Source organism: Lynx rufus, unplaced genomic scaffold (assembly GCF_022079265.1).
Source record: "Lynx rufus isolate CCGP_SWC_20201006 ecotype Redwood Valley unplaced genomic scaffold, mLynRuf1.p SCAF_6, whole genome shotgun sequence".
Classification (NCBI taxonomy): domain Eukaryota; kingdom Metazoa; phylum Chordata; class Mammalia; order Carnivora; family Felidae; genus Lynx; species Lynx rufus.
The window spans coordinates 40,834,682-40,847,543 of NW_025814878.1; the positions used below are offsets into that span (position 1 = coordinate 40,834,682).

The following is a 12,862-nucleotide window of genomic DNA, read 5'->3' on the forward strand; positions in this document are numbered from 1 at the left end:
GTAGGCAGGAAACCCTGGTGCATATATGCCACAGACCCTGGCACCATAGATGCATAGAACATTTTTAGGATTTTACAGCTGAATTTCATATATATGAATAAAGAGGCCTTTATCACTTCTCATGTTCTGTCTCTTCTTTAAAATTAATTTGTTTTGGGGCGCCTGGGTGGCGCAGTCGGTTAAGCGTCCGACTTCAGTCAGGTCACGATCTCGCGGTCCGTGAGTTCGAGCCCCGCGTCAGGCTCTGGGCTGATGGCTCGGAGCCTGGAGCCTGTTTCTGATTCTGTGTCTCCCTCTCTCTCTGCCCCTCCCCTGTTCATGCTCTGTCTCTCTCTGTCCCAAAAATAAATAAACGTTGAAAAAAAAATTAAAAAAAAATTAATTTGTTTGTTATCAAGTAAAATAAATTGTCAGTGTTCACAAACCATATAGGTACATCACAATGAATCTATAAAGTGAACACCAATGCAGTCATCAATCAAGGAAAATAAATAACAATAATTCTTGGCATTCTGGGTCCACAATGTTGATTTTATTTCACTCAGACAGTGACACTGATTTATCTTTTCAAACTGCATGCATCTAGCTGCTGTTCAAATACTATAATGCACATTATATTTCATCATAAATATTTTTATGGTTAGAAATGTAATCTTATTCAGGAAATCAGTATCAGTATAGAGAACACATATGCCATAAAAACAACCTGTTCTTAAATTAAACTTAATAACTGTCCTCTGTAGTCTGGGGGCATCAAAACATATTTCAGAGTATCCAAAATAAAAAGATGAGAAAATTCTAAGGAAATTAATATGAGAAGAAGTCACAGATCACTGATTAAATTTTTAGAAATTAACTCATGTAAAAATATCATAGAAAGATAGAGACATAGTGACAGAAACACACACACACACACACACACACACACACACCAGATTTCCATCAGATACATACATGGAAACCATAGATAAGTATCACTTGAAGTGTGGTTCTAGGGTGCCCACAAAGCTAAGACTTTTGGGCCTTCCTGAAACCTTGCAAAATCTGAAGTTCTATGCAGTAAGGCCTTGAAATCTATATTTTCACACACCAACCAGGCTTTTTCCATATGCTGAATGTCCAAAATATTGGCATTATAGTGTTGTGTATCTTATTTGAAATAAAACTTTTGCCTGAACTCAGGGACGATCATTAAAGAAAAGAAAATTTGGAGATGGATCCTTGAAAAAGGCAGTAGAAATATGTTCTTCATGTAGACAGAAACATCACTGTATATTGTGAAATAACAGCCTGTTGATTGACTGAGCTAAAATGAAAATTGTTCACTGATTACCTAGAGAAACCTCAGTTTGCCCACTGATGAATTGAAGTTGGTAATTTTATCTCTTTTCCTAGACCCCATGATAGTTCAAAAATATAATGTGTAAAAGAGCTTTTATGGTCATAAGAGAAATGGAGCACAGCAGGATTAAGTGGTTCAGCAGAATGGTTTATAAGACACAGTATTTCCAGGAATCGGGAATCATTGATACAACACCTGTGCCATCAACAATGTCTTGTACCAAGACTACTTAACATACGTCAGACCCATGTTGCCCCGTGGATATATTTGAGGGTGAAAGTACCAAGAGCGAAATTCCTAACACAAAGTGTAAGTTGATATTTCAGCTACAACTGAAACAGTAAACCACAACAACTTGTCAATATTGGCAGGAAACCACCAAAACTGGTCAAATCGTTGTGAAGACACTGGATGAGACTTCTCCTAAGTAGGATGGAGTAGGTCATAAAGGCCTATGCTCCCCTGGCTAAAATTAGTTTAAAAAACAACTAAAGTACAATTATATTTTAAACACCTTAGATCTCTGGAACCAGGAAGAACTAGGTAAACTAAAATTCCAGACAGGGAAGAGCCCTTTCTTGGTAAGTATGCAGGTTTTCTTTTCTGGGCACATTTGATAATTATGGGCTTAGGCCAGATTTTGTAACTTTGGGCAGGAGAATAAGGAACTAAAATTCATACCACTGAAGAGAAGGGCTAAATACTTCCATTTCTAAGGACTAAGGAGAAACACACCTCCCAGTCTCTCACTGGGATGGGATGAACCAGACAGACTTGAGTCATGTTAAACTGAAAACTCAGTTTCAATCAAGCTCAATCCCTAATTGGAAACTAAGAGCTAAGAGAAAGGAATTAAGGATCTTTCATTTCCAGAGTCAGACAGAGTAGGTTTGAATAAGAGTGCTAACACTACCTATTTGCCCAAGGGAAATTTCACTTATTCTCAACATCTCATTTTTTCAGTTATGAAACACCACCGACCTTATAAGGATTTTGTTAATAATAAAGGAGATAATGCATATGTAATTCTAAAGTCAATATCTTGTATAAAGAAGGTGTCATACAAATATATTTTTAAGCACAAGGTTTCCTTCACTCTACCACACACAAACTCTTGCTTGAGAATAAATAAAGAGCAAGGAGGACAAAAGGAAATTTTCTCTGAAGATATACATTACTCACTAACCCCACAGCTATGGAATTATGAGATAGGCATTCAGAAAGGCAAGAGGTGGTAGAACAAGAGCAGGTCATGGGAGTGAGAAATCCTCTCCCAATGCAAGAATCAGGGCTTTTTATATCCTTGTTTAAAGTACTGTTTAGGGAAGCAACTGTGGACATTTCTTAAGAAAGATGAAGAGAGCAATGAACAAAGTGAAATAAAGACACTGAGGTAGCCAGCACCCCCAAGTTGGGCACAAACACACAGAGATACACCTGTGAGTCTACAGAATCTGATCATGGCAGCATCCAAATACTACAGGCTCAGACTGACTGCATTGCTTTCACTCAGTCAGGCTTACAACCAAAAAAAAATCCAGATGATGCTGAAGTCAGCAAAAAACCATGAGCAGCAGTCAGCAGTTAGAAAATGTAACTCAAAAATATCCTCCTCTCAATAGCTACAGATACCATCTAGGTCTGCTTAGGATAATCTTCACAGGAAATGAGCAAAGCTTATAAAAGGACCATATATCTTTACCAAAGACCCGAAAGAAAACATAAATAAATGGTGAATGTACAATACATCTGAATGGGAAGACTTGGTTAGTGGTGATGTCAGTTTTTAAATGACGTTTTAAGAGTAAATAATACTTACCAAAATTCCAACACAACTCTTCCTGACAGTTTATTAATTTGTGTTAGAAATTATGACATGGTAATGAAAAAGAAAAGTATACCAACAGAAAACATGTCATTTACAGAAGCCCACTCATGTGTATACAATTGTTTGGAACAAGATAATTTTAATCAAAAGGAAAATGATGGCTATTTAAGACACAGGCCAAGAAATCTTGGGCCTATTTATTTGTTACCTATTAAGAAAAATTGGTAGTTGTCTTACAGCATAAGATAAATATTTAGACTAAATACAGATACGGTTAATGAATACATGAAAATACTTGTGATAGCAACACTCTCACTCTAAGTTAGACACAAATCCTAGAAGCCATAAAATGAAAGATTGGCTCATTAAATACCTAAAAATTAAAATGTAAAGTATGTAGAAAGACCATAAGTAGTTTTTTATAAATGAAAATGTTTTTTTATTTTAAGAAGTCAAATCAATAACATGTTAAGATTTTTGTTGCTCAAGAGCTTTGGAATTTCTAAACATAAATTAAAACTATTACATAAAAATACTGTAAAACAAAGGAGGAATCCTCTCCTTATCTGAAATTGAGGAATCTCAGAAAATGGAAAACAGGCCACAGACAGCAAATGATGTAAAGGTGGCATATTAATGTTTATTAATCACTGAAGTTTTTCAATAATGAGCCAATGACTGTCCAGGATGAAAGTATACAACTCAATATATTTCCTTCTGAAAGTGCTTTCTTTTTTTTTTTTTATTAAAAAACTTTTTTTTTCAACGTTTATTTATTTTTGGGACAGAGAGAGAGCATGAACGGGCGAGGGGCAGAGAGAGAGGGAGACACAGAATCGGAAACAGGCTCCAGGCTCTGAGCCATCAGCCCAGAGCCTGACGCGGGGCTCGAACTCATGGACCGCGAGATCGTGACCTGGCTGAAGTCGGACGCTTAACCGACTGCGCCACCCAGGCGCCCCCTGAAAGTGCTTTCTTAAAATAGTCTTGCACTGCTGAGAATTCTATTCTTCATTCATATCTCAGATGAACTTCAAGGGAAAAATGTTGGATCTCCCTTTGGAAAATCTTATCAAACCTTTCATTCTGCTCAACAGTTATCTGATTTTTCTAGTCTCCAAAAGCACCTGGGTGGCTCAGTCTGTTGAGCCTCTGAGTTTGGTTCAGATCACGGTCTCGCAGTTTGTGGGTTCGAGCCCCGCATGGGCTCTGTGCTGACAGCTTAGAGCTTAGAGCCTGCTTTGGATTCTGTGTCTCCCTCTCTCTCTGCCCCTCCCCCGCTCTCTCTCTCTCTCTCTCTCAAAAATAAACATTAAAATTAACAACAAAAAAACCCAAAACAGATACACCATTAGGTAAATATGTTGAATATGTTGAAAATTACTACAGTCTTAGAAGATGTAGGAACCTTTAATAACAAAGAAGTAAAAGGAAGTGTCCTGCTGGATTCCAGATTTCTCCTAGCATCTGGTTATGGGAGAACCATCCAGCGTCTGAATAATTACATGAACTCAAAGAGAAATTAGTCTCTTAAAAATGCATTTCATATAGACAGAAAATCACTTTACCATAGGGTTAGAAAAACCAAGAGGGAAAACAGAGGAAGGAATCCTCTCCATCCTTCTCCTCATGATCTCCCCAAGCACATAGCTGCATGGAACATACAGCCTCCCAGATGAGTCACTTCAGCTCTACACAGTGCATTAGAGACTAATATTAGTTCTCTTCTTCCAGATCATCATGTCTACTTGAGCAGGACTGGCTTCTGATCAACTAGCTATAGTGGCTCCTCAGAAAAGAAGGTGGTGGGTAGATAGAGTATTCAACCCTTGATCTCAGGGTTGTCTCAGTGGATAGGGTATTCAACCCTTGATCTCAGGGTTGTGAGTTTGACACACATGTTGGGTATACAGATTACTTCAAAAAATAAGTAAAAATTCCATAAAAAAGAAGAAAAACAATAAACTTTATCAAATTGAAGCTCCTGGGAGGTGCCCCCTGCAATGTGCAGTGCAAAACTCCAAACCTGTGATCTGAACTGTGATGCTTCTCACTGAGCTTGTGAAACACTCTTTCGTGATTAAATGTAAATATTTCCTGGTGATATGACTTTGTATTCTTGAGAGTCTCCTGAGAGGGAAGCATAATTTGTAGCAATGGGAGAACAAGGTCCTCCAAGACAACACTACCACCTGGCTTGATAAGTTGGTTACTCATCCCATTCAACTCTACTTCAGCTTCTTGTATCCTCAGCCAAATTCAATAAGCTTAAAAACTCACCAAGGTAGGGGCACCTGGGTGGCTCAGTTGGTTAAGCATCCTACTCTTGATTTCTGCTCAGGTCATGATCTCAGGGTACTTAGATCTAGCTCCAGGCTGGGTGTGAAGCTCCCTTAAAATTCTCTGTTTCCCTCTCCCTCTACCACTACCTGATCCCTCTCTCCCATTCTCACTCTTTAGAAAAAAACAAAAGCAAAACCCTCACCTCAGGACAGCAAGCATTACTTGCTTTATGTAAGTTTACTTACATTTTATTTCTAGAAAACATTTGATGAATCCCTCAAAGGTACTTGTAACTGCCAATGCCATATTCTTTGAAAAGTGAAAATATGAGCACATAATGACCTTAGAATTTCTGTATACATGAGTAATTTGCAAAGAAAGAAGTATTCACTATTTTTCATGCTCTCATTTTGTCATATTTTTATCCTAATAACTTCCAATTGCATGAAGCCTGTTATTTTATCTTTATAGTTTCCTAACCATGTCATGTATACATTCAGGCTTCTTTGTGTTTTGGGTTACCCCTTTTCTGCAATGGCTCTCCCTTCATGATTGTCCTAGTGGCTGTCAATTACCTTTCAAGGCACACCTTCATGGTACCCAATCAAAATAGCTGGAAATATGAAAAGGAGGTTGAAATGACACACAAAGCAAAGAAAGAATTGCTAGTGTTATATGTATGCATAATAATGTAGCCAAATAAAAACTGAAAGGATATGTAATATGTCATGTATATGATATTACAATATACTCTATAAAGTAAATAAAATACACACCTATATACTCTTTCATTTTTTAATGGCTTTATTACCTATATAATCAGAAAACAAAGGGAACAAGGTAAAAATCAGATACTGTAAGATAAGAACACAGCTGGCTATTGAAAATTAAAGTATGTCAAATGTCACATTTGCTAACACCTGGATGAATGCAGTGTCAATTTAATGAAACAAAATGAAATAATGAAAAAGAGCAGTTATCTTTCAGCAGCCATAGTCTATTTCCTACGTTGGCTTTTTTTGTTCTTCCTCTCCACTAGGAACCAAGTAATGTGGGAGGTGGGAAGACACAAGGAGATGGCCTTTCAACAAATCCATTTTTTGAAAATTGTACTCAAAGAAGGGGATTTGATCAACTGTTTCCAGATTCCCAGTGCTTTTGTGATGTTCTTCAAAATAAATTAAGCTTAATAACTGCTGAAACCAGATGGTCCCTGTAAAGCAAAAATGTTGTTCTAATGATGCACAAATCTCTCCAAAATGTAGATAGATGTGCCATCAGTTTTTAAATCAAAGTTTGTTATTAAATAAGTATACTGGTAATTTCATCTGAATGTATTTTTAATGTATAAAAAATACAACATGAATAAAAGACAAAATAACATTGCCATTATTTTTCTTTTCAGGAGATTCTCCATTTGAAACTCCATGGGCATTTCTCCCACAAATTTTTCTTTGACTCTTCTATGCTTTCTTCTGCTTCATACATGGGACTTCTAAATTAACTCCTATGCCTGCCTCCAGATTTCCTTCTGCAACTCCACTCCTTGGACTAAGAAAAAAAACAAAAAGATATTCCACTGAAGGAGTCACTTTACATCTTTCCCTTCTTCCCCATGTTTCCTACAGTGCCCATGATGTCCCCATAAGGAAACTGTGTTTATTATAAATCCCTAAAGGAGGCCCTGTGACACCTACATGGAGATAGGAAGAGAAAGATGATGCGTAAACTTGGACCTTTCACCGTGAATGGGATGTGACAAATTCTTATGATGACTATTTCTCTTAATTCCTATTAGAGTGGACATTTGCCACAGAATACATGGGTGTGATTGCCTACTCCAGATTCCTTACACTTCATTTCCATGCTTCGTATATGGAACTATTAAGATAAAACACAACTTCTATAAAGGTCATGCTTCTGATCTATCCAGGCAATACTTTAAACGTCGCCCAACAAGAAGTCACATGTCCCAGAAAGATTCAAACAACTTCTGAAATGAGAAAACCTACTGGCACCTCATCAATTCCCATCCTAACCTTCCATCTTAACCTTCCATCCCAATACCATTTAATCACCCATGCTAAGCAGCACATGGTCATCAAGATCATTGTTGGGTACACTTTCCTTGCTGGCAGCTGCGTGTGGCATGCACCTTATCTGGTCCTCCAAATGCTTTAATATTGGTGATTAAAGTCCTCCAATGTTGACCAGGGAAGACCAAGACCACATGTGCCTACATTTTATGACAGCTGGAGCTCAAATTCAATGAAAACTCATTGTTAGAAAGCTCTAAACGGGTTTCTTACATCCTTCCACTTTTCCCAAATATTGCTTCTGCAAGAGGTATCACTTGAAGTATCACAGGTATCACAGGTATCAAAGGTATCACAGCTGCTTCAGGGGGCAGCTGTGATAATTCAAGGGATTATCAGTCATAACACAGTTCTTGAGAGATTCAACAATATGATGCAAAAACCTCTACAGAGGTTCAAAAATTCAAGTATCTGTTTTCAGTTTCTCCTCCATTCCACATTTCACATTTTGCCCTTTCGTTTTCTTTCTTTCTTTCTTTCTTTCTTTCTTTCTTTCTTTCTTTCTTTCCTTTCCTTTCCTTTCCTTTCCTTTCTTTTCCTTCCCTCCTTCCTTCCTTCCTTCCTTCCATCCTTTTTCTTTTTTTTCCTTTCTTGTTTCCTTCTTTCTTGGCCTGCTTGGTGGTCAGGTGTTAGCATAATGAGATACTAAACTTTGTCTTCAGTTCATGCTACATTAACATCCCTGATTCACTGTAGGCCTTCCCTGATCTGTTTATTCCTTTTATTCTTATTTCCTGCTTCCATTCCTACCCCTTCCCCCACCATACACAGGCAGGCTTTGAGGTTTAAAGTCCATTCTTTGCTGTAATGTGTTCATATGTAATACATATTGTTGTGCCCGTTTGTATTTTCAATCCATGTGCATCATTCCATTCTGTTTGTCTCTGTGCACTGTGGTTTAACATTCATTTATTGCTACCTCTGATCCATTGCACCTTACAGATGCTGTGTATGTTTCAGGGTATGCATTCATGCACTGACCTGTCTACTTTCTCCAAAGGACACCCTGCCCCAAACGGCATTTCAGTGAACACCCTATTCATGTTCCCTGTGCACCTGTATGAGATTTTGTTGGGGACTGATATTTAGGGTAGGAATTTCCTGGTATGTCTGTATTTCAGTTGTCCAGATAGTGCCACACTACTCTCCAGAGAATGATTGCTTCAATCTACTCTCCCAGGGGTGATATGCTAATGAATGCAAATTTCTGTGCACTCCTTATCAGCATTCAGAGCTACTCACCTTTCTCATTTTTGTTGGTCTAATAGATGCAAAGTAACATATCATAGTTTACCAACTTTGTGTTTTTTGATGGTATTGGTGGAGGGCGGTTTTCTTCCGTAAATTAACAGCTCATTTATTTGCCTCTTTTTATACTCAGATTCCTGTCCCCTACTTTTTGATTTGTAGCCCTAATATAGTGTATATATTAATTATATTTTAATTGTAGATATTGAAAATATTTTCTTTCTTTCTCTCATCTATTCACTTTTCCCAGACAATTCTTAGTGAAGCAAAATCCAAAATCCTTAAGTTTCAGGTAATTGAATTTATCAAATGTTTTGCCTCCATTTTCTTTTTGGGACATTTGTTTAAGAAGCTTTTCACCATTCTTAAGTCACAATGATTTTCTTCTCCTTTTTCTTCTGATAAAAATAGTTATATACTTTTGTCCTTAATGTTAGTATCTCAAATACACTTGGATTTGACTCTTGTATGTGGTCTTAGGTATCCAGTTGTGTATTCTGGATACCTATATAGTGACCCAGATTTACCAACATTAATATACTATCCTTTCCCCATTAATAAGTAGACTATTTTTAAATTTATATATATTGAGTCCTCTTATACACATAGAGTTGTATTTTGGGTCTTTCCTCCTACCCAGGCCAATTTTTTCCTATGCAAATACAATACTATTTTTCTAACTATCACCTTGTAATAAATAAAGAAATTAAATATGAAAATATGTGGTATATTTTAAGGTGATAAGTGCCATATTGTGGAGACAAATTAAAGCAGTAAAAAACAAAGAACAAACAAACAAACAAAAAACAAACACACAAAAAAAAACTTTGGAGTTCCCAGTGAAGCTGAACTTTAAAATATAATCACCTAAAATATTATCATTAGAATATAATTTGTAAATAAGAACCTAAAGGAAGGAAGGGAGTAATCCATGTATATATCTGGTGGAAGAATTTTACAGGAAAAAGAATCTGTGAGTACAAATGGCCTGAGGCAGACCATGTCTGTTATATAGAAAAATAAAAGAAAACAAGTGTTACTCTGGTAAAAATTTAAAAATACTTTTTCTAATAAAAAAGAAGAATTAATATCAATCCTTCACAACCTCTTCCAAAAAAAATAGAAAAGGAGAGAAAATTTCCAAACTCATTTTACAAGGCCTCCTTTACCCTGATAAAAATCAGACAAAGACACTATAAGAAAGGAATATTACAGGCCATTATTCTTGATGCACATAGATGTAAAAAAAAAAAACCCTCAAAGTATCAGCAAACTATTGAATTCAATAATACATTGATAGGATAATATACCATTATCAAGTACTAATTATTACTGGGATACAGGAATTATTCAACACCCACATTTCAGTGTTATATAACACATTAACAAAATGAAGCATAAACACTACATTTATATCTCTATAGATGCAGAAAAAGCATTTGACAAAACTGAACATCCATTCATGATAACAAGTCTCAACAAAATGGGTATGGAAGAAAAATATATCTGCTTAAAAAATGCCATTTATGGCAAGCTCAGAGCTACCAACATACCCAATGGCAAACAACTGAAAGGTTTACATCTAAAATCACAACCAGAATAAAGATGGCCATTCTCACTAGTTTTATTGGAAATCCTAGCCAGAGAAATTAGGCAAGAAAAAGAAATAAAAGGTTTTCAAATTGGACAGGAAGAATAAATCTGTCTATTTGTAGATGATAATGATATTATATTTAGAAAGCATTAAAGACTCTACCAAAAATACTGTTAGAACTAACAAATAAATTCAGTTAAGTTGTTAAGTTGCAGGATATGAAATCAGTATACAAATATAAGTTGCATTTCTGTACAATAAAAGTAAACTATCAGAAAGAGAAATTAAGAAACATCTAATTTATGACAGCATCAAAAAGTATAAAATATGCAAGAATAAATTTATTTAAGGAGGTAAAAGACTTGTATACTGAAAAGTAGAAGACACTGCTAGAAAACATTGAAGAAACCAAAAACAAATGATAAGACATTCCCTGCTCATGGATTAGAAGAAACAACATTGTTAAAATGCCCATAGTACATAAAGCAATCTACATATTCAATACAATCCCTATCAATGTTACAATGGCATCTGACATAGAAATAAAACAAACAATCCTAAAATTTGTAAGCATAAAAGAGCCCAAATAGCCAAAGTGGTTTTGAGAAAATAAAACAAAGCCTGATGCATCAGACTTCTTGGCTTCAAATAATACTACCAAGTTACATTAATCAAAACAGTATTGGCATAAAAAAAAGACACATTGATCAATGGAACAAAATAGAGAGTCCAAAAGTAACCAACCCATGTATGGTTAATGAACTTATGGCTCCTTTGTCCTATTTTCCCAACATAGGACAGGCACATGCAAAAGAATGAAACTGAACCACTCTATTACAGCAGACATAAAAGCTACCTCAAAACACATTAACAGATGAGTGTAAGGCCCAGAAGGATAAAACTCCTGGAAGAAAATTTAGGTAAAAGACTTTTATCTTAGCAATGTGGTTTTTTTGTTTGTTTTTTTTGTTTGTTTGTTTTTGTGGGAATGGGTATATGACACTGAAAACGAATACAACACAGCAAAAATGAGCAAGTGGGGGAGTATCAAACTAAAAAGCTTTTGTACAGGAAAGACAACTATCAACAAAATGAAAAGACAACATACTAAATGGGGAAAGTATTTGTAAATTATTTATTAAACAAGGGGTTAATATTCAAAATATATCAAGAACTCCGACAACAAATAGAAAAATTAACTAAAGTGTAATTGAAACATGGACAAAGGTCTTGAATAGACATTCATGTATATATATACACACATATATGTTTTAGTCTGATCTGAGTGCTACAACAAAATATTACCCAGATAATTTAAGGTTTATTAAACATGAAAATTAGTGTAACCTAATTTTCTTCCTTCTCATGTACTTAGTTATTAAATACAGCTTCAACTGTATGTCCAAAGTATCTGCCTAAATGGTAAATATTTCTGCATCCTTTCCCAGCCCACTTCGGCAACTCAGTGTTTAATAGGGTGTCTTCAATTTCTACTTTAGTACTTTCTCCATTTCCTTGTCCAAATCAAAAATAACACAGCAGAGTGCCTGGGTGTATCAGTTGTTCAAGCACCCAACTCTTGATTTCGACTCAGGTGATGATCTCACAAGTGTGAGATTGGGCCCCACGTTGAGGTCCCAGCTGAGCATGGAACCCACTTAAGATTATCTCTCCCTTTCCTCTACCTTTCCCTTGCTTGTATCCTCTCTCTTTCAAAAAACAAAAACAAAACCAAAAACTTACAGCTACATTGTAAGATACCTTATATTATAGGATATTAAATTCAGTTAACTCTATAATATCCAATAGATTAACTGTATATGTCCATGTATAATACTAGTAAAAATACAGAGTTACCATATTATAAAAGTATCACATTAGCTATTGTAATACAGAACTCACCAGATTTGGAGTATGTGATTATGAAGACACCATCTTCCTTAATTTCAAAATCATTTAAATTTTCTATAAAACCAATATCAAGGGTTTCACAACCAAAATAATACCCTTTCAATTTGAATAAAAATGTGTCTATGTCTTCCATATACAAGTCATCTGCAAAAGACAGACAAAATCATTTTAAAGAAATTTAGTAAAATGTGTGGAGTGTTCCCTTATGTATCTTCAGTTGTTGGCCATATACTGAGAAAGGAAATTTATTTCTTGTTTTCTTCACAAACACTAAAAACCAGCTGTCTCTAAAAGCTACCATCTTGGACTCCAGACCTGTGGAGTTTGGCCCAATTCCCAAGCACCAGTTGTTCAGGGACTTAGTTTTATGTGCGTGTGTTCCACTTATGTAGCTACAAGAAAACCAGTTAAAAACGATTTTTGTAATTACAAAAAAAAAGACACCTTTAGTAAGAAATCACACGTATAAATGTGTGTATATATATAAATAAAGTAAAAATAAATGTACAAATTAAAAGTGAATAGGCTTCAGAAACACTTGTCTCCAACCACTCCATCAG

General features: G+C 35.7%; 1 protein-coding gene across 1 annotated transcript; it reads right to left on the minus strand.

Annotated features, from left to right (window-relative positions):
• Nucleotides 1–4,561: 4,561 nt before the first annotated feature.
• LOC124529098 (amine sulfotransferase-like) lies at nt 4,562–12,435 on the minus strand. The gene is made up of 4 exons (XM_047103004.1): nt 12,294–12,435; nt 6,470–6,666; nt 5,699–5,828; nt 4,562–4,578 (listed from the first exon to the last, which is right to left on the minus strand). The coding sequence occupies exons 1-4, from the start codon at nt 12,433–12,435 to the stop codon at nt 4,562–4,564; spliced, it is 486 nt and encodes a 161-aa protein (XP_046958960.1).
• Between the last annotated feature and the right edge of the window lie 427 nt (nt 12,436–12,862).

Coding starts and splice junctions, on each gene's coding strand:
- LOC124529098 (XM_047103004.1), bottom strand. CDS start 12,435: ATGGAAGACATAGACACATTTTTATTCAAATTGAAAGGGTATTATTTT. Junction 6,667..12,293: donor AATCACATACTCCAAATCTG/GTGAGTTCTGTA, acceptor TTTGCTTTACAG/GGACCATCTGGTTTCAGCAG. Junction 5,829..6,469: donor GTGGAGAGGAAGAACAAAAA/AAGCCAACGTAG, acceptor ATACTTCTTTCT/TTGCAAATTACTCATGTATA.